Below are 25,694 nucleotides of genomic sequence, written 5' to 3'. Positions count from 1 at the left end.
AAATGCGCGTTTACTGAAAAGATGGGTTGTACTGACGTAGGGTAGTCTATATACTCTTCGTATATACTTTTCATTAAAAATAGAAAAGCCAAAAGAAATCAATTTCATCTCACTTTCCTTTGAGGCAGTCGGACACAGATCATCACACTTATCTGCAAAAAGCACTTTTCAAATCGGATTATTGGAACAGGCTCAGCCTCCAGTTCCAATGTTAGGGGACATGTCTCCCAATTTCCCCGGAATTTTGCCCGTACCTACAGCTGAGACAATTTTCCAGAATGAGGAGAGGAACATATTCTCCTCTGTCATTTATTGCAATTTGTGCCCAAGTAGCGGATGTGGAATTAATACATATTGATGAAACTACTAAACGCACTACAGCACGAAGTTCAGTTTGAACTACTACAGAACACGATTCTTTCTAATATATATATATATATATATATATATATATATATATATATATATATATATATACCGGTAAAAGCTAAGAGAAATAAATTCCATCGTACATTCCTTTATGGCAGACGGACACAAATCATAACACTTATCCCAAAAAGCACTTTTCACGTCAGATTATTGGGGGGACTGTTCCCCAGGTACAAGATTGGGGGACATGCCCCTCTCATCCTCCCGGGATTTGCGCCAGTGGTCCCCCCAATATTTTCTTCAAGTCGGCGCCTATGAGTGTTACATTCCGTTATTTTCATCTTTTTATTAACTCTTCTGGGGCATGATGTGTGTATGTTTGGTATAAGTCATTATTAATGTCTGTATAACATGAATTATGATATTATTCTTATTAACACTCCTAAAGGCAATATTTAGATGCATGTAGCAAATTCCTTGGTGTGTCGAATATTCAACAGCTTCTCTCTCCCTTCTACGTTCTAAAAATATGGGTATATTTTATAGGTTTTAAAATATATTACCGATAAAAGCATCAACCAGAATAGCTATAGCGCAAATTCCATTGCAATCAGTACAATACTTTCCAACTTACAAAGGTTTATACACAAATTTGAATCAACCTTTTATCTTATCGGTGTCATTATGAGGTTTCACTCTATATATTGTTATTAATATTATTATTTTATGTCATTCTTTTTTCACGACGTAGCATTCATATATCACATAGCTGGAAAACTGGGATTATAATTCTGTAGTTGATGAGACCATGTAATACATTCGTTTAATGTATCTTTTAATGTCTTTATTACTGATCTTGAACAATAAAGCACTTTTTTACTTATTTTTGCATAAAGCGTGCTTCTTAGTAGATATAGCAAATGTGTTCCTCAGGGATATTGCTATTTCAAGAATTTCAAACCAAAGTATTCTAAAATCAATACTTTGTATTTTTCTGTAAACATAAAGTATGTAACTGAATTAAATTATGTACCGCTGTATTTTCTAGTTTTCTTGTATTGCTGATAAAACATTCTAGTCTTGGATTTGTGTGCTGTAATATGCATCTCTATTACAGTACACAAATGGCATGTCTGTTACAGCATAAATATTCATGAGCCAAGTGAGTTTAAATCATAAGTTTTCTAAAAGGAGCTTCAATTCTTCCCAGATTCCGTATGCAATAAATAAACTCTTTCTTGTAATCTTTGGTGACTTTGCCATTGCACCCTCGGTATTCATATCTCCCTCACGTAAGAAATCCGTCTGGCTATTCGAGGCCGCGGTCGCTCAGTGCTAGAGTGTTCACTTCTGGTGTATGCGGTCCCGGGTTCAAGCCCTGCTCCCACCAAGTGAACTTCGTGGTGGATAAACACCGTGTGCGTGGGTTTCCTCGTGAATCTCCCGTTTCCTCCCACTTTCCTCATTCTGCCATTTCATTTATTTCTCAGCATCACCCTCTCTTTAGCCTAGCCGAAATAACCTTGGGACGTAAGATTTCATTTCATTTTTCCGGCTGGCTATTGACCTTCTAATCTCCCTTTTCCTCGCTAATAATACTTCCGTGTAATTGGAAATCGCGGAAAATAAACTTCCACAGATTCAAAACATTTCATATCAGTCTCTACTGCGAAGGCACGGAAAATTCTGGAGTGCTAGATGTTAATAGAACGACGTCATAATTCTATCTTTTTAATCGATTATTAAATTTGGAAGTGGCAAAAACAAAGTAATATGGAAATCAAAGAATCGGAACAAAACTCTCCCAAAAGACAGAATCTACTGCCATGATGACTTGTAGTTAGGGATGGACATGACGAGTCCGAAGCGAGTTTTCTTTCAATTCCACTCGGGAACTCGGCTTGAAAATTTTATCCAACTCGACTCGAATCAAATCCAGTGTAGTTTGAAGTACACTGAATGGGCGAATATATGAAGGGGAAAGGATCATACGCCAGCATTTTATTTGTTCAAGGGAAGGATACAAGGAGGAGTTCGGACCTTCAACACCGAGGTCACATTTGCCCTTTAGGTTGGGCTAGGATTAAGAAAGAAAGCGGCTCTAGTCTAAAAGAGTAACTATCATCCCAGCATTCACCTGGAGGGACTGAATAAATCAGGAAACCCCTCAGTCATGATGTCCTACCGGTTCTTGCCAACCTCGACCTACTAAATAACGCGTGGCAGGCATAGTGATCTCTACTCCACTGGCTGGTGATTACACACGACTTCAATATTCATGGCAGTACCGTTACTACTCACAAACAGAGGAAATGGCAAATACAAAACAAAATTAAATTAAAACAGGGGGAATTTTACTATACATATGTTTATTAAAACGTTGATATTTAGTTATGATTAATAACACAAAATATAGAAAAAGAAATATCTGTCTACTGAGCAATGAGCATTACTATCTAAATAGAGGTGACCTAATAGATTAAAGAATTTGTCTTCAGAACAACAACTGGTAGTTAATTGTTAACTCGTAGTGTTTTCCAGCGTTGGATAAAGGGAAAATGTCTGCCTATTAAACGGTTTATTCGTTTCACAATAAATGAAATTTCAACGTTGAATCAACGTATGTATTACTAAGGTTGGTGGTGGCGCCAGTGCCGTAAACATTGAAGTGGGATGTGATCCTTCATCCTTCATATGCCCGTCTCTTCTATCTTTCATCTTTCGTGTTTGGTCCAATTTGAAATATAGAAACATTTTAGACCGAAAGCCTATACTTTCCAGTAACATTGCTTTCTTATGTCTCATCTTTTTTTCATATCTTTAATCGCTATCTAGATGGCCTATGCAATCAGACTTATGGGACACAGTTTATTTATACAGTACACTCACATCCTATATAATATACTGTATATACGGGGATAATGTGTGCAGATGGACGTTTGTTGTTCATGAAAGTAATCATACTTCAGATGTTTTTAATAATATTGAAAACAAATCTTTCACAAAACCTGTAACACATTGTTAGAAATCCCTGAGAAATTGAATCGTTGCAGAATGTTGGGTGCAGCTACACTGCAACAGAAAAAATACTTATTCCTTGTCCATTTTGTTGAAATGATCTGAATATTTTCTTCAAGAAACGTAGCGTTCAGAAAACAATGCTTTGAATAAGTAAATTTCTCCACCAAAAAAACGGGAACAGTAAATGAAAAATTGAAGTTGGGGCATACATGCATTCAATTGGTGCTATTAGGTTTAAAATGAATGAAAATAAGTTTTATATAATTTCAAACTTAGTTTTAAATTCTATATAAGAAGTGCTCTCAAGGTACTCGTATTAGTAACCCCTGAATCAAAAGACCAGCCTAAAAAAATAACTATATGCATGTGAGGGAAATGGATGAGAATAAAGTGTAACACTTTCAAAAGTTTCAATTCTGTAAAAATTCTCCAAAGAAAACTGTCATAGTGTTTCTGAGGTCAACTTGAAAATTTTAAGTGATAACTGTTACAAAAAGTAGTGTTTTCTAATTCTCGAAGTTAAAAAAGTTACTTCGGAGTCTGAGGGAGAAGCCCCGAGAGGAGCTTTGGGGACGAAACCCACATGCGTAGAAACATGGAATATGAGGGCCTACACCTACGCTTGGTTCTTCGGTGTCCTGGTCAGGGCTCCTTGCAGCGGATTATCAGGGTTCTACGGTAATAGATTTTCACAGTATTCTTCCGAGTTCATCCGCAAGTTAGTAAGCACTGTGCTAGCTTTTTCTCGAATTACTGAGAAAGAATCCTATTTACAAAATTTTAGCTTGATTTTGCTACACGCAGCGATGCTCATGAGACGATATTTGAGATTGTCTCAGGGTAATGTAGTCTCGTCTCGTTTTCGGGATGTGACGAGATGTGAGAATTGCCCTTTCTCGGGAGCAACACTAAAATTATTCCACATTACTGCTTACTTTTCATAGCTTTCGTTTTCGAAACAAAGAAATCTATGATCTCTAAATGAGCTAAAAGGAGCCGCACGGGTAAACGAAGTATCAAACTCGATTAGACTCGAAAATCGACCTAAAAACTGTGACTAGAATACAGAAAATTTCTCTGCCTCGGCTGAAAACTCTACTCGTACCCATTCCTACTTGTAGTAATCTGGCAGTCTTCTAAGGATATTCGTGGTATTTCTCGTGCCTTAACCGGTCTCTGGGTCCGCGATTGTGCACCATTTTGTGTAAAAGTTAACAAATCACTATTTTGGCAGGATATTCTTAAATATTCACGAATATAACCAGAACTAGGAATTCAGAATACATGTGTGTGTGGTTTTGTTCGAAAAGCACGTCCGTGCTGAGGATAATGACATATAATACACGACCCACATGACTACACAAGCAAATCAATTTGTAGTTGTAACTATATTTTCGGAATGTGCATTTTCAGTTCTCCGAGAAGTATTGAATCCCTTGCAAAATAGTCCAAATTGTTTGAAATTTCAGTTTTCCTGAAATTGTTTGTCTTTCCTCAAGAGAGTAACGCATAAATAGGTGATTATATTACGATAATTATCGAACGGTCTATGGACCCTTGAAAACGGACATTTTTCTTGTAAATATACGCTGATAGAAGAATTCTTAAGGGAATATTACACATGGCTTTACGCAGGGGTATAGCCACGGGGGGCCATCGGGGCCAGGCCCCCCCAAATGGACCAGCTATTAAAACATTATAGTGAGATTACCTCGCCTCAATCATTTTAAAATAACAAAGTTTACATATTAATATTTTATGGAAAAATAGTATTTTACCATACCAATCGAAAAATAGTATGGTTTCTCTTCCTTATACTGATCGGAAAATAGTATGGTATAGTTTTTTGTGACAACAGATTACACAATTTACTGTGATTTGTATTTGACAGTTTGAAGACAAACATCCTAACAAGTTTGTGTATATTACTGCTTCATAGAAAAAATGGCGCCATATAATATTTGCCGTTGCGTGAGTATATATGGATTATTTGTCTTCCCGTCGAGTTAAGAAAGCTACAGGATTTCCGTTTCAATTGCCACGGACAATGGCCCAAAAACAGCGCTGTAATTTAGATTTTTTGGGGGGGAGGTAAGCATTAATACGGGTATTTGGGCCCCCTAGAAAAAGTTGTTTTTCTAATTCTTGGGTCCCCTCTTTCCATCTTTCTCTTACTCTTTATGGGACCCCGGAGCCTGTTGGCCCTCCCGCACGGCATGATCTGCGGGGCCGTTAGTTATTCCCCTGGGCCCGTTTCATACATGACAAATTAATTAATGGGACAATATTCACAAACCTTAAAGCCATATGAATAAATATTATTTCTAGGGACCCTAATAGTAGACAGTTTTTACTGAAACGAGGCCACAACTTATTTTTGTTTTATTTACCTTTTGTGTGCTTTTTAGTTAATGTAATGTAGTGAAACTGTTTGATGCTTCATTTATATTTTCCATGTTCTGTATATGGAGTAAGAAAATTTTGACTTAAAATTAGCCCGTATCGAACGGCGGAGAGCTTCTCTGGGGGGCAGTTGCCCCCTGCTGCCCACAAGTTACGGCCCTGCCCAAAATTTAACCTATTGGAGCGCAACAATTCTAGCGTAGTAACGATTCCTTCTTACAGGGACTCGATATGTTAGCCGCTTTGAAACTAATTGAGAGAACATTTCGCAAAAGAAATAATAAGTCTTTCACAAGTTATTCTTAAATTGCACAAAAATCGACAGTGCCTAAAATGTCATTCTTCATTACTATGATTAATGTTATCCTTTCCATTTATTTGTTTTTCAAATTTGTTATTAAATAATCTGATCACAAACTTTTTCAGTCAGAATTTTAAGGTGTCCATGAGCAAGGAATAAAATTTCTTCTTACACCTTCGTTGTTTAGACTACAAAAGGCTAGTACCTATTTGGGTTGCCCTTGCCAATTTACTTAATAAAATATGAAATACAATATTCGATATTTTAATTGAAAAAGATAGTATCCTATTAGTTATAGTATCCTTTCGGCAAACAAAGTATTAAAAACAACTAGGAAAACTAATGTTGATACACAAATATTCAGATCAGATCTTACCCCCTCACGTTTAACGTCCAATCGCCGCCACTGCTAACAAATACCATAAAACAATGGTATTCAACTAAGGGCGTGGGTGGATAAGTATAGTGAAATGGTTCGTCTTAGGTGACATATGGATGTTGGAAGATGGTGTGTGAGAAAGCGATAAAACTTTCTTGGTTACCTTTATAGATAGGTTCTGTGTACAAGGGCTTAAATTGAAATAGTTATGCACAAAAGTGTAGTGTTTGGTCCGAGGCAGTATTCTTAGTTAAACATAATAAAAATACCACGAATATAATTTATGAAGAAAAACAATAAATAAATAAATATAATAATAATAATAATAATAATAATAATAATAATAATAATAATAATAATAATAATAATAAGCTAAAAACAATGAAGGAAACCAAAATTTTCCGGTTTTTTCAGGGCTCAGAAACACTAGCTGCAACACATTTTTTTTAAAATTTTGTACATTGCAGCTGCTCCCCTTCAAAAACGACGGCCCCCCTACCAAAACCTGCTGGCTACACCCCTGGCTTTACGCTTCTCTTTAAGTCCAATTCCACTTTGGAACTCTTAAGTAACAAGAGAATTTGGCCGTAGAAATAACAATGGAAATGATAGTTTCGAAATAAACTGTGTAATTTGAATTTCCTTATCTTGTGTTCCATTCCATTATTTTTATATCTGCTCCTTTAAAGAATTATAAATGGATGACGGTAAAACTCTATATTATGAGAATTCATTTTAGAAACATAGTCAATCTCAAAAGTCGAGATGTGACTACGTGAGATAGTTTAGTGCCGCAACGTAGAATAGTGGTCAAAGTACTTGTTCCAGTATCTATTCTCGGGAGCATAGTAAGCAATGAATGAAGAACAGACAAAACGGACCATATCTTTACAGAAACATTATATTATGTAGCTTCGTTTATGAACAAGAACGTCAGATTGCACCTAATAAAATAATCGAAAACTTATTTGTTATACTTGGCACAATTTTATCACTACAAGACGCTATATACCCAGGAATACTTCCTTGTTACCACCTAAGCAAAAATCAACCGTACTCACCAGCTCGTTTCATTGATTGTCATATTCTTTGCATAGCCTGTTGTAAAGGCAGACAAAAGGAACTGTAAAGCAATAAATCACCTCTAGTTTTCACGTGTCAGTACCTCACTAATATTCTTTTCCTCTTGGGAATTCACTTTACCTGTAGTTTCAACTTATACACGATATACCATAACAAGTGAGTGGAAATGATGTGTTTGTTATGATTTTCAGTAATATTTTTTTAATTTTTTTATTTTCAAAATTTAATACCTACCATGTTCCATATTTAGTCAATTATAAACACACAATAATCTCCGAGTTGCTTCGTGTAAATAGATAGAAGGCATACTAGCTGAGAGTAAGCGAAAACTTGCATTGACGCACTGTAGTGTCCATAAATCATGTCTATTTACTGTATAATTGCAGTATCTTTTCTTCTTCACAGAGAGAATGAAAATACTGTAAAGCATATCGAGAATGTAGATTATACTTTATAACCAGCACGAGCCAAAACTATATTTGTAACAAGTTTTGGCTATTTTTGTCTCATGGTAGCTAGCTACCTCAGCCTTTTAAAACGGGAGTAATAACAGTGTATAGAAAAATAGTCGGAAACGTTGTTTCATTTAGTCGTCCGTTTTAGACCCCTTGCATATTTTATTTCATTCCAAGATGGGTCTAAACGCGCCGGAAAAGATCTGAATAGACCCCTTGGATATGAGGCGTTTCTATCTATCTGAACTTACAACAAGTGGCTACAGCGAATCAAATGGCATACTTTGACTCAATAGTGTGTGGGCAGCGCGTTGACTTCCAATATTATTTATTGTTTTTTTTTTCGAAACAAAGATTTGATAGCTCATAATGTAAGGGTTTCCCAATTGCCTTAAAACACGAGAGCAACACCGTAATAGTCATAATAAATTAAACTGTGAAGGAAAGAAATTTCGAAGAATCAATTACGAGAAGATAACTTACAGCTTAGAAGCTGAAACAGAACAATCTTATATAGAAAAATGGTCACGTGATGAAAAAGCAGTTGGAGACAGAAATAGTTTTGTACTGTTAATATATTAAAGTATTAGCAGAGAGTGGTGGGTCTGGTGTAACCAAACATACTAAACCTAAGAACATCAACATATTGTAATATAGTAATCAAAAATACAAAATTTTCATCATGAGTTTAAAATACTTTTGTATCTGTATGTACATAAAACCATTTGCTAACTTTTATTTTCAACAGAATGCTTGGTTACAGGATTTTCCGATTGCAAATCAGTAAAGATTACCGATGCTCGACCAGTAAACACACATCCTGCTTTGACCTCTACTGATACACATATTTGTGGCCAAGTAAACCTCAGTATGATGAAGCCGTAGTTACTCTGTTATTGTATACGTAAAATCTCTAATTCTATAGCTTTATACTCGGCAGTTTTTACATACATTTTTGCACAAGTTAGAATTGCTCTTTCTAATTGTATACTATTAGTCTACTAATCTCGACTGTGTCCAGCAGAATACTTCCTTACAAGTACACATGCATGCACAGAGGCATCACTTTCTAGTAGCAGAACCCTGGCAGGACTGGACTAAATCATCTGGAAACCCGGGGCTAGAAAAAAAATAGTGAGCCCTGTAGACTTTGCTTAATAAATTTCTGTGAAAGTGCAATAGGAAAGTTAAGAGAATAATATTTTTGGTCATATTTTATCTTATGATGATTGTATCTTGTATGATTCGTTTTAGACAGCCAGTTGAGATTTTGATCAAATTGGGGGGCCCCATCCACCTTTAGGCTCAGGGCTACAGTCCCCTAAGCCCTCCTTAATCCGGGCCTTGATCCGTGGGTAGAAAATGAAATGAAATCCTTGAGTTTTATGTCCCACGGTTATGCCGGATAGGCTAAAGGAGACGGTGATGGTGAGAAATGAATGAAATGGTGAAATGAAGAAATTGGGAGGAAATAGGAAAATCCTGAGGAAACCCACGTACACGGTGTTTGTCCACCACAAAGTTCATTTGGCGCGAGCTGGGATCGAACCAGGAACCCCAAGCACCAGAGGTGAACGCTCTACCACTAAGCCAATGCGGCCACTAATCCCTGGGTAGGTTTAACAATATTTTTATTTAATTATGCTATATCAATTTCTGTTGTTCATAGAACTTTCGTGTGGCCTTAAACTTAAAGTAATTTGACAATAATTGAATTTAAAAAAACGCAAAATAACTATAGAAGAATATACTCTAAACACAAACTGCACAAAACATAAATTTAGATGAGAAATTAGAGTAAATACTGGCATATTAAGAAACATTAGAATTTTTTTTTAAAGTTGGAAAATTAAGTGCATTAAAAATGTTTACTTTGCATTGGAATGATCATATTTTTTAAATAATATAAACAATAACACACAGTGGCGTATTTAGGAGGGTCTTCCGGGCTTAAACCCTCGGAAATCTTACTTACTATAGTAAAGTAAATGAAATATCTTGCAAAATTTTCACATTTACAGGCAAATCCCCCCCGAAAGTTAGCAAAGCCCCTCCCGAAACGAAATCTTAAATACGCCACTGATAACACATATCGCAATTCTCCACTCATTCAATCTAATGATTGTAATCCTTCTCTCTTTGAATTATAGAATCTGTAAATCCGAGAATGTTAACACAAATAAAAAGCTAGATGTTATTAATGATCCTATTAGCTATGGTGATTACTGAGGGAGTAATCAAAATTCGTATTACAAAATTGTCAATTAAAGAAACACTCATTTTGGAACAGGTTGGCCCATTTTGTAAGTGCGCATTCATGGTATGGCTTCCACATATAAGGGCACGGGTTCAATGAGATGACATATAGGTCTATCTTTCATGTTTAACTTAAACCAAACATACTAGTGCCCCTTCGTTATTTGATATACATTTAGGCTTTATGCCTAACTTACCATCCATCCAACTGGAAGCTTCCAAATATCTAATTCTTAATTGAGTTGTAGCCAGGGAAGCGTGGGGTAAATGACAAAGTATAAATAAATCATTATGCGTACCTCTAAGAAGCCTGCGGTGATTGGAGCGCGGTGACTAGAAACTGTTTGCCACTAGATGGATTTAAAATACTTTTTCCCAAGTTAAATATTTTCCTTACCAAAAGCGTAAGAGTAGTGAACTTTGAATGCATACTACAGGTATCTCTTTACTGTTTCATAAGTCAAGACTAATCTAATTCGTTTCCGTGTATCCCGACTTTTTTTTTTTTTAGTTCTTGTGAAAGCTGATAGATTAATTTTCAAGATGTAGTATATACACTTTCAGTTTTTCCCCAAACTTTTCGCTGGTCTAGTAATTAACACGCGTCCTTGGTTCATTAGATCATGGGTTCGATTCGTGATGAAAGAGTATCTAAATTTTAAAGTATTATGGTCGTTCACATTCCATATTTCACTGTAGATCTGCGTCTTATATAGCCTTGGTGCATAAAAGAGATGCTAAACTTCAATAATCATCATAGTCTTGCCCCACATACTTGTAACCGGTTTGAGTTTTATGAAAGTTGAAACATATTTAGTTTGCAACATCATACTTGAAAAAGGACTTTGACCATATTTCGTGAAAATAGTGGAGCTTCCAAAATGATTTTTTCTACGGAGGCTACTGAATCCTCCCACACTTGATAATAGATGAAACGGGAGAACCCAGAGAAAACCGATGCACACGGTGTTTTTCTATTCCAAATCTGACTTGGCAGTAGCCAACCATCGAACCAGGAAACGCCACCATAAACGGTCTACCACTTTATCAATAAGATATTTATAAACTATACCGAAAAGATGTCCCAAATTGTAAGTGCTACATCAAGTGTTTAATGTTTTACGTTTCTATTTTAATGTTTTTGTGTATTTATCTTTTTATTTATTAAGTATTCCGAATTACTTGGAATTAAGATGTGTTTTGTTTACTTGGATGACTGTACTTTTAGTGATCTTGGTATAATGGTAGAGTTGGAAACTAGTATAATATTTCTCATTTAAAAAAAAATCCCAAATGAGATGGAAGAAATATAATGGGTATATGTAGTTTGATACTATAATGCTACCACAAGCTCTTATGTCATGATTATTGCTATTCTCGTTGCTATAGTGACTAGCACTCACGACTTTGGTACGTGGGGTCCCGAGTTTGATTCCCGGTTGAAAAAGAACAGAAATTGGAACGCACAAATGTAGTTCGGATTCCACCTCGAACTTTAGATTCAAGTGTCTAATAGCCTTACTGCTGAAAAGAAACACTAAACTTCAAATCACTATCAGATGAGCATAATTTAAGTTTCAGTAAACACTTTAAGAAAAGTATGTTGGTAGCACTGATCGTCCTGCTTAGACCCCTCCGTCCCATTTAAACCCCTATCGTCCGGCTTAGACCCATTTTTGGTCCTCAATAGACCCATTCGTCCCGTATAGACCCCTTGTGTATTTTCGTGCATTGCAAAAGGGGTCTAAACTGAACGAAAACGTCCGGAATAGACCCATTGCAGATACCTATCTATCTATCTATCTATCTATCTATCTATCTATCTATCTATCTATCTATCTATCTATTTATTTATCTATCTATCTATCTATCTATCTATCTATCTATCTATCTATCTATCTATTTATATATATCTGTATCTATCTATCTATCTATCTATCTATATCTATATATATATATATATATACGAGGTGTGTTCATAAAATGCAGAACCTTATTTTTTCCACGTAAACCCACAAAGAGCGGGATACTTTCTTCACAGCAGACGTAGAGGGGATACTCATGCGCAGTCGTGAATTTTTTTCCCGCCCGCAGAAAGCGTCGATCAGCCAACGAGTAAAAACGTGTAGTGAGCGATCATCAGATTTTAGTTTTTTTTTATATCGAAAAACTTGAGCAACGCAATTGTATCAAATTTTGCCAAAAGCTTGGTGATACACAAGCGGAAACCATTCGCAAGATTCAACAGGCTTTCGGAAACAAGGCCATGAGCACATCACGCATAAAGGAGTGGTACAACCGTTTCAAAGATGGGCGCATATCAGTGGACAATGAAACACGTTTAGGTAGGCCCTCAACAAGCCGGAATGACAGTGTCCTTGAGCAAGTTCGGACTGTGGTTTTGCATAACCGTCGTATTACAGTTCGAGAAACTGTGAATGATATAGGGGTAAGCATCGAATCGGTACATTCAATTTTGAAGAGAATTGGGGCATGAAGAGAATGTCCGTGAATTTAATTTAGGATTTCATTGCTAAACACAATATTCTTGTGTGTCGTCAGGCTCCCTAATCACTCGACATGGCTCTGTGACTTTTGGTTATTTCCAAAGCTGAAAATGCCACTAAAGGAGACCCGATTTGAATCAAGAGAAGACATCATGCGGAATGCAACGGCAAGATTGCTCACCATTCCAAAAAACACTTCATACATTGATGTGAAGGAGACCACCTGACGTGCGGTGCAACGATATTGCTCAAATTTTTCTAAGGATTACATGGTTGATAATCTCTATAGTCTACGACTTATTAATGAGGAACAGAAAGTGGTGACATTGCGCAAATTTCCACTGCGATTTTGTCAACAATAGGCGTCAGGAAATTGTGTGAAATTTTCCACCGAAATAAAATATGTAAACGCCATTCTTGTGTTGCATTCTAATATTTACAAAGCTAAATATTAGAGAACATTTCATATTTCCAGTTCGAATCCTTGCAATTTAAATCCTGCAACTTTTGAAAATGTTATATGTGTCTTCTCATGGTTTATCTGTGAATTTCTAAACTCAGCATGTTTTCTCATGACGAACTCGTTCCTATTGACATCTCTCTTTGGGCCTTTGAAATTCCTTTCACTATCGACGTCGTTTTCATGGCAGTTTTCGTTTGGATCTCTAGCAAAACAGAAATCACCGTATGAACATCGAAAACAAGGAAGTAAAATTTACTATTGTAGTGTATATGAAAAACTTCTGGTCCATTTGTTGTCCGATACAGAACGGATGGTATAGACGCTCACATGACAGGTGGATATCTGATTGGTTCATTATGATTTTCGTTCCTCATTGGCTTGTTATATTGTTGTTTTATTACTGTATATCCGCAACCAGCACACTGACCACTTATTCTTGTAATAGGATAATAATATGTAACAAATCTTTCTCATAGCACCTAAAAACAGTAACTAAAATGCAAATGCAAATATAAGGATCATTTATAGAAAGGTGAAAGGACAGTTACTAAGGCACACCTGAAATATGTAAACAAATGTTTGTTTGTGATTGGCTAAAACTGGGAAATGTAAACAAATTCTTATCTCTGATTGGTCGAACGCCTATCCACGATATTTAAAGGGAATTTCTAGATATATTTATATTTTTATTTTATAAATTTTATTTTCCTTACAGTTTTCTAGTAACTATATGCTTACAATAACTATTTTCTTACAGTTTTAATCTTTTTTTTTTATGGCTTTCATTCCCATCCGGGGATGGGCGGGCCGCAGACGGTTATGCCGTCTCTATGGCCAGAGTGATATTTTAATTTTACAGGACATCTTATATTTAGACATGATACAGAAAATTATTGACTGGGACATGTTCTGCAGTCCCCATCTCTAACGATACCCGTGCAAATATATAATAGCGATAACTGAAAATGCTATTGTTATCCATTACTTTGCATTTTTTGCTTAAACGATTTTACTGTTTTAATGAGTCGAAATGCTTATGGTAATGGTGGCAACGTTGCACAACACTTTTTGCGCAGTTTCCAAATTTGTTGCCTGCTCATTAAGGCTTTATCGGTGTCAACAGATAAGAGAGTGAAAGTTTGCTCAATTTCAGTGCAGAGCTCCTTCGTGGCTAAGCGGTTAGCGTACGCGCCTTTGGCGTGGGAGGCCTATGTTCGATTCCCGGCGGGAGCTCATGTGGTTCTGATCCCACGTTAATCAGTAGGTCAAAGTCTCATATACCCTCGATGCTGAACGGGACGTTAAACTCAACCCAACAACAACAACAACAATTTCAGTGCACCCCCTGACGAGTCGTTCAGCCGGGTGTGCCTGAGTTGCCTGGGTGTGTCTGTGTCTTTGAACAAAACACAGACACATTATAACCTTGTAGCCTATTTCAGTGAAACTTGGGAAATTTATAGCTTATAGTGTGTAGTAGTTTTCAAGGTATCTTTTGTGCACTTGCCTGAATTTAGGGATTCCATAGAGGCGCCAAAATTAAAAAGAAATATATTTTCCGAAAAATCTCCAAGGAAATTTCCCCGCCTTTTTTTTTTTTTTTTTCGAAATTTATGGTTCATGACATACGATGCCATTTAAAGTGATGATTTATTCAAGACAACTACGCACAAACTATCCATCTAGGGTAATTAAGGTACAAGGTATATTATTCAATGAAAGTCTATAATTCTTTTTAAAACACCGTGATTCTTAAACTTCTGCGGTAACATATTTCAATTTTTATCTGACCAAAGTAAAGTGAATGGTCTAAGTTAGTCTCTCTGTTTTTATTTTTAAAAAAATCTCCTTCAATCTTATAATCGAACTGAAATATGTACATGTTCGGTGTAGATTCATTAATTACATGCAAAATATTAATCAGGGAAGGAAATCTAACTTACTTCTATGAGCTTTATCTGCTGGATCTCGTCGTAGAACCACTCTTCGTTTAGCTCCTGTTCTTGAAGCTGGAATTAAAGAAAAATTACTATATAAGCATAGTTATATTAAGATGTAACAATTATTTTCAAATATAACTACATTAATAGTTTTAAAATAGGGATTAGGACAGTTGGTAAATGCTGTCAAAGTAGTTGTATTTAAAGGAGAAAGCTATCATATCGTAGATAAGGTAGTTACGTAGTTGTTTAAGGTCATATCGTAGTTATTTAAGCACACCTTAACCTAAAGTTAAGTCTCAAAATAATGAAAAAAATCGAAATAAAATCTATATATATAAAAGAGAACGCACAAATCCTTTGTTAGCTCATCACGCTAATACGGCTGAACCGATTTCTTTCATTTTTGGGGGGTTATTAGGATTTGGACCCTAGATGGTTTTTATCATATCACTTTAATTTTTAATTACCAGTGTCTTGAGATAATTGACCATTCAGGTACAAATCCTTTGTTATTAGTTCATCATAGGTAAAAATAAACGTATTTATGCAACCCGCATGACCGTTAACTCGGCGGGTTAACATAAATGACAGGCGATATACAGCGGAAAATAGCTTGAATCTTCTGTTTAAAATTTTTTAATTGATTTGCTTATTTTTACAGACACTTTTACAATATGCCAGCACCGGGATGACCGCAGCGAAGCGGGGCGGGTTAACATAAATGACAGGCGATATAATGTTAAGATTTACTGCAATCTTCTATGGTTTTTATCATATCACTTGAAAGCGAAAAAGTAAAAATTATCTAAGTAACAAAGTTTATTGCGTTCCGGGGTGACCGCAGCGAAGCGGGGTGAACGCTGCTAGTTATATATACAGGACGGACAATTTATCTCAAACATCCGGTGTAACGGAGAAACCAAAAGAGGGAGAGAAGCGAAACTTTGCACGAAGTAACTAACATTGCCGGAATAACTTTTAGTAGATGTAATTCAACAAGTCCTTGCAATTACATGATTTAAGCAGTGTTCCAAACTTCAACAATGTTTATTATATCTCGCGAACGGTTTGAGATATCGAAGTGCTGTAAACGGCAAAATAATTTATACATCCATTGCAAAACACACAAGTAACTAGATATGATACTTATCTAAGCATTTTTTTCGAAATAAAGACTTTCAAAGAAATTCAAATTTTCAAGCCCTTGTAACTTCGTTGCTATTCATTCAAAACAAGTCATACCTTGTCCATGGTATCCAACGCTAAGGTACTTCTGATGTGCATTGTCTTGTCCATCTCCATTGTGCTGTGTGTGTGTGATAAAGGCTTCCAAATTTTGGATGTTTGTGATACTATAACATACTTAGTTTGCAACACTGAATACTAAATGTGGTATTTTATGTTTTGGTTTAAGATATTGATTTGAAATATGTAATAATCTGACGTAGTGCTGTTTGAAAAAATATAACTTTATACTGGGATGGCAACACTGTTTACTGGGTGGTGGTGTTTAATACGTAAAACGATGTCCCCCCCTTATAGTTGCTTCATGGTAAGTTTCATTTTTCTCCCTCTTCTGGTTTCTTCGTTATCAGGGATGTTCCACATAAATTGTCCACCCTGTATATTTGCTCTCATGTACAAAGTTCGCCAGAAAAATGTATACACTCTTTTTCATCTTGTATCAGGATACTGGTATTGACAATTGTTCTGAAGTTTAAGTATGTTGTAGTATGGATTTTCGCCTAACAGATGTCGATATTGTCAATTGTTTTAAGATAAAATTATGTTGTAGTACGTTTTTTTCGCTCAACAGATGTCGTTACTCTCAGCGCGGATAGCGAGATAAGAAAATGGCAGGAGCACGCATGATGTTCGAGCAGCGTAAGTACGTTTTCAAGTGTTTTTTTATCAGGTTTGGGAATGTCATCGAAGTGCAGCATCAGTGGAGATGGGAGTTTGCTACTGACCCACCAACCGGCCTACCAATCAAACGCATTGTTGACAAGCTTGAGGCGCATGGAACGACGAGCGGTCGCTACAGCTACAGCGGTCAATGTATCAATGGAGACCGAGGCACATGACCTCTGTAATCTTCTGGCGAAGGTTCAAGAGCGTCCCAACTGGAAACAATTGAGCAGAGATGTTCACCCTCGCGAGGGTGGCCCTGTCGAGGGCATCCTCACCCTTAAGTTCCCTCGCCCACAGTGACGCGAGGGCGAGGGAGCGCGAGGGCGAGGACAAGTTTTGGCCACGAGGGCGAGGACAAGCTTCGATGGCGAGGGTGAGGGTACGCGAGGGAGAGGAAAAGCTTCGACGAAGAGGGTGAGGGTGCGCGAGGGCGAGGACAAGTTTCGGCAGCGAGGGCGAGGGTGCGCGAGGGCGAGGCCAAGCTTCGATGGCGAGGGTGAGGGTGCGCGAGGGCGAGGAAAAGCTTCGACGAAGAGAGCGAGAGTGCGCGAGGGCGAGGACAAGTTTCGGCAGCGAGGGTGAGGATGCGCGAGGGCGAGGACAAGCTTCGATGGCGGGGGTGAGGGTGCGCGAGGGCGAGGAAAAGCTTCGACGAAGAGGGCGAGGGTGAACGAGGGTGAAGGCCAAGTGTTACTGCGGGAGACTCGGGATTTTCACGTTTCCTCCCGTTTTCTCATTCCACTTATTCTTTCATCATCATTCACTTGCAATTCCATCAGTCTCCTTTAGCCATCGATGGCATAACCGTTGGATGTTAAGCTAAAGATTTATTTATTTTATTTTATTTATTTATTTATTTATTTTTAAGATTGGCATCTTTGAAAGCGTTTTTAATATAGTGTAAGAATATGCAGCGCACAGTCTTGAAAAGGGAGACTATTTTGGGCGTCCAGTAGGCTTCTTTCTGTGATCTGTTACCCTTCATTATCGACGTTTTTATTATTATTATTTTTTTCGCTAAATGGGATATTAAAATAGAATGATTTGGTTCTATATCGCAAGTTTTAAAGCTCCCTGACAACTGATATTTAGTCAGCAAAGCATAGGAAAACTTAGAAATAAAGAAGCAAAACTACCTGAAGTATTCGGCTATGGTTCATCTAATCATGGGCGTCGTAACGAGGGGCTTGGATGGTCGCGTTCCTCACAGATTTTCGTCACACGTATGTAAGCAAACTAAGAAAATAAAAGCATATATTCAGGGGTGTAGTCGAGAGTATACGAAGATGTATTGCTCAATCTTAGTCATTTGCGCATACTTTCTGCTTCAAGACTTGTAGTACGTACTATATTCAAAACTGGCATATATAACCTGTGAAATTTTTAAGACTAGCGTATACTCTGTGAAAATTTTAAGACTATGGTGTACGCCGTGTGAAATTTTAGGACTTGAGCAGGAAGTTTTTGATAGTCTATTATTGCAACACAGCCCCTGCCCGCTGCAGCCCCTAGTTATTCGCCTCTACTTTCTAAACATTTTCTATATATTTTACATCCCTGGAGTTGGTGGCCCTGCATCGTGGAGGTTGTGGGGACATTATCTAAGCCTTTGGTCAAGTGACCTTACATTTGGACCTGTCAAGTGACCTTACATTTACATAGATTACTATTGAGATAAGTGGGTAAAACTGCATTCAGGTTTACACCTATAATTTCATGATTCATAGTGTTCATCCTCCCGAAGGGGAACTTTCGAAGATGTCGTCAATTCAAACTATAGAGAAACATTCTCACACAACAGAATAAACATAATTTCAAACCGTTCATGATCTATATTTAGAAAAAAAATAGCACTCTACTAACGTAATTTGCTGTTTTGAAAAATATAAGTTTTACTTATGAATATCTGGGAATCAGTCGATCTGTCTGTATTCTGACGTATTACAGTTAATGTCCCTTTATAATTCATCACCGATGCCGATGCTAAATGGTACGTGAATCTATAGTTTATGGTAGGATCCGAACCACCATAATGCGTTCAAACTTCACTCAAGGGAATCGAACCTGAGACTTGCTGCAAAGCAGACATGCTTGCTAGACACTTACTAACTTCCTTTGTATATTTCAATATCATTAACTTTCAGTAATCACCGGTAATCGACCTATAACCAGAGTCGAAGTCTAAGAGGGAGTTATTGAAAATGTTTAATTATCCTAATTTTTATGTAAATATTTCACTTTAGAATATTAGCGTTTAAATACTCCTCTCCCCCATACAACCATTACACACGCTAATACTATGTAACAAGCAGTAACGACTACATATTATCAGGTGCAACATTTAATCAATCAACATATAGCATATAAAGCTTATAAAATTTTAATTAGTCAGCTGGATTACATCTTATGAAAAAAGTTGAATAATTTCCACCTTATATGTTAGTTGTTTGACGTAACGTAAGCATGAAGGTAAGCTTAGATCTTTGTTCGAAATTCACATTGAAATGATATTCGCAAAGAATCTTCAGTGGGCTGAATCTCTTTCGTTCCAGGTTGGTTACAAGACTGCGATAATCGTAGGACGTAAAAATGAAGATTTTATTCCCCAGTCAGAATTTTTAAACTATCCTATCCCTTCAAGTCAATAATTGTCTGTTTTGCATTATTACTTTTCAACCACAGAGCAAAATAATTCAGTCACTCTACTCCTGTTTTAATGATGTATGGCAGCGTGTAACAAATTGTTACGAGGTCCTGGGCAAGAAAGTTTGTGATCGCCCTTTCAGTTTTTAATTGCTAATTATAATAAAATTTCTGGAAATCAATTAATCTACACATTTAATTATTTGTGCTAAAGAAAATAAAGGTTTGTTCTCTTACTTTCCCGTTCCACAATTTCTTTCATCATCATTCACTTGCAATTTCATCCATCTCCTTTAGCAGTTACATAACTCTGCGGCGCTAAACTAAAGATTTCATCTTTTCTTTCATTACTACAATCTTAAAGTTTGCACAAAATTATTAATTGTTGAATTGGTGGATTTATAAAAGTCAGTGCTAAATTGTTTTAGGCTCGATAATCTTTCCAAGGCCCCTGGAGGCGCTAAGCCCTGAGCGTGCCATTTAGGGAGGAACGGTGGCTTAGCGATAGAGAAATTACCTTTGTTCGAAGGGTCGCATGTTCGATTCCCGTCCAAGTAAGTTCGTGGTGGAGGACATCGTGTTCGTGGGTTTTCTGAGGATTCTCCAGTTTCCTACCACATTCTCATTCAACTATTTCTTTCATCATTCACTTCTGTGTCCTTTAGCATTTAGTTTGCATAATCGTGGGATCTTAAACTAAAGATTCCATTTTTCATTTGCCTTTACGTGTTTGTAGTGTAAGGAATCCTTGAGACAACGTTTGAAAGATATCATTTCATAATTGTGGGAATTACTGAAAATAAACTTTCCAACAATGATAGCTGCCAAAAATGAACCAAGACCAAAGTGATAAAGTGCACAAATTGGCCCCTAGGGTAGTTTCTTAAGACAAAGTTTCATATTTATGGCAATTATTGAGAAAAAATAAAAATTTTAACATTGTTAAGGTAGGACAAATGTATCTCTATTAGTGGTGAATATTAACAATATTTGAGCATCGAAATTAACCTTACAAGCACCTTGACACATTTCAGTTTATATTTTAAAATACCAATTCAGTAGCGTAGCCAGGATGTGTGTTTGGGGGGGGGGCAAGTGCTGTTATAGGTACATATAGAAAAATTACAAACAGAAAATATATAAACATAAACATATATAAAAAATTACAAACATCAAAGTACCAAAGTACATTGTCGGACCTCTTTGGGGGGGGGGGGCCTCCGGCCCCGCCTTCAATACGCCACTGTACCAATTAACTTAGATTTACATTCAAATCAATGAAGTCATTCATGTTATAGGTTAGAGTGGGTATATATTTCCGAATGATAATTCAACAACAGTTTTCTGAAGTATTTTATTTGTTTGCTGACGGAATTACAAAATTAAGCTCTTTAGATCTTTCCCTTTGAATTTGTTCAAATTCCTCAGTTACGCTACATACATCAGGGATGTCCAACGTGTTGACTGTCAAATTCTGACAGATAGTCCGCGGCAGTCACTCTACCGCCACTCGTCAAACCTTGATTTCACCCTCACCCTCATGAGAGCCGCCCTTGTGTGGCTGAATACTTATGCTTGCATCGTAGTTCAAGGAACATTTTGAAGTAAAGGCATTGGATACTGTTGATAAATGATGTAAACGCCACTATCGACCGAGTTCTCAATTGTAACAGTTGTTCCATTTTAGGTGTTCCACAGTAAGTTATACGATGATATGTTTAGTTTCCTTTCTTTAGGACGTATGTTAAGCAAGGGCGGATCCAGGACGGACTTCTGGTGGGGGTGGTGGGTTGTAATACTGCTACTTAGAGCTACTTTTAAGAGCTCCAAACTCTGGGATGCCTTTTATTTGTATATATAAAATAAAGAAGTTTCCTCTTCTGGGGGGGAGCGATCGCCCCCCTGGATCCGCCACTGACGATAAGGAAATAATTCAACAAATAGGTTGAATAATTGATGCTCTGATCCTCACGAAGGAGGCCCTCTCGAGGCCTCCTCACCCTCAATTACCCTCGCCCTCAATGATATGAGGGCGAGGGTGCGCGAGGGCGAGGAAAAGTTTTGAGCACGAAGGCGAGGGCGAGCGAGGATAATGGACAACTTCTATCGCGAGGGCGAGGGTGCGCGAGGGCGAGGAAAAGCTTCGACGAAAAGGGCGAGGGTGTGCGAGGGCGAGGACAAGCTTCGATGGCGAGGGTGAGGGTGCGCGAGGGCGAGGACAAGTTTTGGTCGCGAGGGCGAGGGTGCGCGAGGGCGAGGACAAGCTTCGATGGTGAGGGCGAGGGTGCGCGAGGGCGAGGACAAGCTTCGATGGCGAGGGTGAGGGTGCGCGAGGGCGAGGACAAGTTTTGGCCGCAAGGGCGAGGGTGCGCGAGGGCGAGGACAAGCTTCAACAGCGAGGGTGAGGGCGCGCGAGGGCGATAGACAATTCCATTCGCGAGGGCGAGGGTGAACGAGGGCGAGGGCGAGGGTGAGTGAGGTCGAAGTAAAATGAACATCTATGCAATTGAGAATGCCCATATCTGTTGAGCAAAAAAAATCACACTACAACATACACTTGCCAATGCCAGTTTCCTGGTACAGATTGACAAAAAGTGTATACATTTTTCTGGCGGACTCTCGTATGTATTCGTGGATTAAGCTACATGGAAATACTGGGTGTGAATTATAAATTAAATAAAAAAATACCTCGCAGGACTAAAGTTAAAAGCAACAGAACAAACGAAGTTATTGATAGTGTCCCTTTTATTAAGCAGTTAACCATCACAAATAAAACCACGACCATAACAAATCTTCTCAGATTGCTTGGGCTTCATTCAAATAAATTAAATTCATAAGTAATGTATATTGCGCTACGTGTTTGAGTGAAGTGTGTGCCAGTTAAGTGAGGGAAAACTGTCAGTGCATTGCACATCTTGCGGATTTGTTACACTACAGCTCGCTGATCAAACTTTTGTGTAATTTTCAGTTTGTGTACCAATTGACACTAGTTCACACTTTGTTTTGGAAAGTTAAAAGGATTCACAGAGTATCTACAAAACAAGTAGCAAGCACACTGGTTGATGCTGTTATTAATTACGCAAGATGTACTGGATTATTTTAGAATACTCGAAACACATCCTAGTAGTTGGGGGCACGGTGGATCAGTGGTGGAGTTCTTACTTCTGGTGCGTGGGGTCCCTGGTTAGAGTTCCGACCAAGTAAGTTTGTGGTGGACAACATCCTGGCCGTGGGTTTTCTCGGAGCACTCCAGTTTCCTCCCAATTTCTCATTCCACCAATTCTTCCATCATCATTCATTGTCTCCTTTAGCCTAAAGGGCATAATCGTGGGAAGTTTACTGAGTTCTTTGACTATTGCAGAAAAAAAGCATATCTTTACGGCTCCAAAGCACAGAGCACTATCATCCCCATCATTTACAATATTAAATCATGACGAGGGAAATGCGTATTGAGAAAGAGATATTTAATCCCCAAAAGACTAAAATATTTCTTTCTGTAATGCATAGAATACTTGCAGAAATGAATAGGCATTTTACATGAAACATGACTGCTAGAAAACAGAGACTCCCAATATTTTTGTACCTATATCTGTGTTTGCTGCCTAAAAGGTGTTAAGTCCAAAAATCATAAATCGTAGTCATTTGACAAAGATAAGGATTGAAAATTGTCTACTTGGCAAAGTCTTTTTTTAAAAAGAAGTTTATTAAGCGCTTTACCCTGCTTGTGAAATGTTGAGTGTTTTAAATCTATGCATAAATTGTTCCCCACAAAATATTATAAAATGTTTTTAAGTTCAGACGTTTAGAATATTTTGGACTTAACGACTTTTACGCAACAAACACAGATATAGCCTTTGAAAGTTCTATTAAAAACTTATTTAAAAAAGAAGGCAATAGCTTAAAACTCTTCTGGCTACTAGCCTGAGACTATAGTTGGGGGGAGTTTTCGTATGTGACTTTGATCACAATATTGTGTTCAAGGGAGTTATAGGTGGCTCAGTGATAGAGCGTTAACCCCTGGTGCATGGGATCCCGGGTTCGATCCCAGCTTGCGCCAAATGAACTGTGTAGTGGACAAACACCGAGTGCGTTGGTTTCCTCGGGGTTCTCATGTTTCTTCCACTTTCTTCATTTCACCATTTCATTCATTCCTCATCATCACAGTCTTCCTTAGCCTAGCCGGCATAATCGTGGTACGTAAAACTCAAAGATTTTATTTAATTTCAAAGAAGTTATAGGATTCCTAACACATACTTCGTAATTTCACTACTAATACTGGTATTGAAATTGTATCTCAAACTACAGACAGGGTGGAGATGAAGAAAGAGAGAGAAAGAGAATGTTCGTAGTATTTATGACTTACAAGTAATACTTCCGAAGTGTAACACTCCGATTTTGACAAAATTTGGCAGGTAGATACTGCACATGAAATAAACGAATACGTGTTTCGTATTTTCTGCGGAAAAACGGTTTTAGGGTGCATAAGCCCCCACCCAAAATTTTGAAAGTTGACGCCCGAAAGCCAAAAACAAGTGAACCGAAGTCAACGAAATCGTACACATATATTGTAGACATAAAATGAGGGAATAGAGGTTTCGTATTTTCTTGAAAAAAAAAAAAAAAAAAAACGGTTAGGTGGGGCACGAAACCCTCCAAAACCTTGATCACGAAATATCAAAAGTGCTAGTAACAGTATAACAGTATGTCAGAAACTTTGTATATGAACAATACGGAAAAAATAAACGACTACGGGTTTTATATTTTCTACAGAAAAACGGTTTTAGGGGACAAAAGCCCCACCCAAAATTTTGAAAGTTGACGCCCGAAAGGCTATAGGACGTAAACCGAAGCGAACGAAATTATGCACAGATATTGTAGACATAAAATGAGATAATACGTGTTTCGTATTTTCCTGAAAAAAAAAAAAAGGAAAACCGTTTAGGTGGGATACAGACCCCTCCAAAACTTTGATCGTGAAATATCAAAAGTGCTAATAACAGTATGTCAGAAGTGCTTAAAGGACATGAAGAAATTAAAGACACATTGTGTAGGGACAATACGCAAAAAATAAACGAATCCGGTTTTTTATTTTCTGCGGAAAAATGTTTTTTGGGGGCAGAAGTCCCCACCCAAAATTTTAAAATTTGAGGCCCAAAAGGCAAGAAGAAGTGTTCCGAATTGAATGACACTGTGCACAGATATTGTAGACGTAAAATGAGATAATTGGGCTTCGTATTTTCCTGGAAAAAGCGATTGAGTGAGGCACAAACCTTCTAAGCCGTTGATTACGAAATATCAAAAGTGCAAATAAGCATACATCGGAAGTTCCTAAAGAATATGGAGAATTGCAACGAAACTTCATATAGGGACAATTTGCAAAACAATAAATGAAACGTGTTTTAATTTGTGCGGAAAAACAGTGTTTGGCAGAAGGCCCCATCCGATAAACAAATAAATATTACAGTAATAGTACAGGAAGGAGTGGACCGAAGCAAATGAAATTGTGTGTAGATATTATATTCTATAGACCCTATGCAAAATAAGGCCTTTGGTATTTCTCAAGTGTCCCTATCCGTTTTGCTTCAAATTTGATACATCAACACCAAGTTGGAAATAAATCGACACGTGTTTTTGTTTATGCGGAAAAACATTGTAAGGGTTACAGGTGCCTCCTGAAATACTATAAAATACGCTATACTGTTTGTGCTTGTAGTTGATCTGCCAAATTTGAAGAAATCGGATGAAGACACTTGTGAAACACGAAAGACCATATTTTACTTATCCAATATCTAACTATAATTTAATTCACTTCGATCCACTCCTTCTCCCACTCAACGCCTCGGTCCACTCAACAGTTTTTTTTTTTCAGGAAAATACGAAACACGTATTCTCTCATCTTACCTCTACAATATTTGTGCACATTTCATTCACTTCGGTCCACTTCTTCTTGCCTTTCGGGG

The 25,694-nt window shown here is 37.5% G+C and overlaps 1 protein-coding gene across 3 annotated transcripts in view; it reads right to left on the bottom strand.

Moving 5' to 3' along the window:
- The window catches only part of LOC145676131 (uncharacterized), a 997,262-nt gene that overhangs the window by 239,092 nt on the left and 732,476 nt on the right, over window positions 1-25,694 (bottom strand). For all 3 annotated transcript variants that reach the window (XR_014129303.1, XM_081747034.1, XM_081747035.1), the window contains exon 9: window positions 15,181-15,246. Coding sequence is in view for 2 of the 3 variants with exons in the window: in XM_081747034.1 (XP_081603160.1) it covers window positions 15,181-15,246 (66 nt within the window). In the remaining variant the exon portion in view is untranslated. The remainder of the gene's footprint in view (window positions 1-15,180; window positions 15,247-25,694) is intronic.

This window comes from Thermobia domestica, chromosome 18 (genome assembly GCF_964235325.1).
Source record: "Thermobia domestica chromosome 18, izTheDome1.hap1.1, whole genome shotgun sequence".
In the NCBI taxonomy this organism is placed as follows: Eukaryota; Metazoa; Arthropoda; class Insecta; order Zygentoma; family Lepismatidae; genus Thermobia; species Thermobia domestica.
Note: the sequence above shows the minus strand (reverse complement) of the source record. Positions and strands in the feature narration are given on the sequence as shown.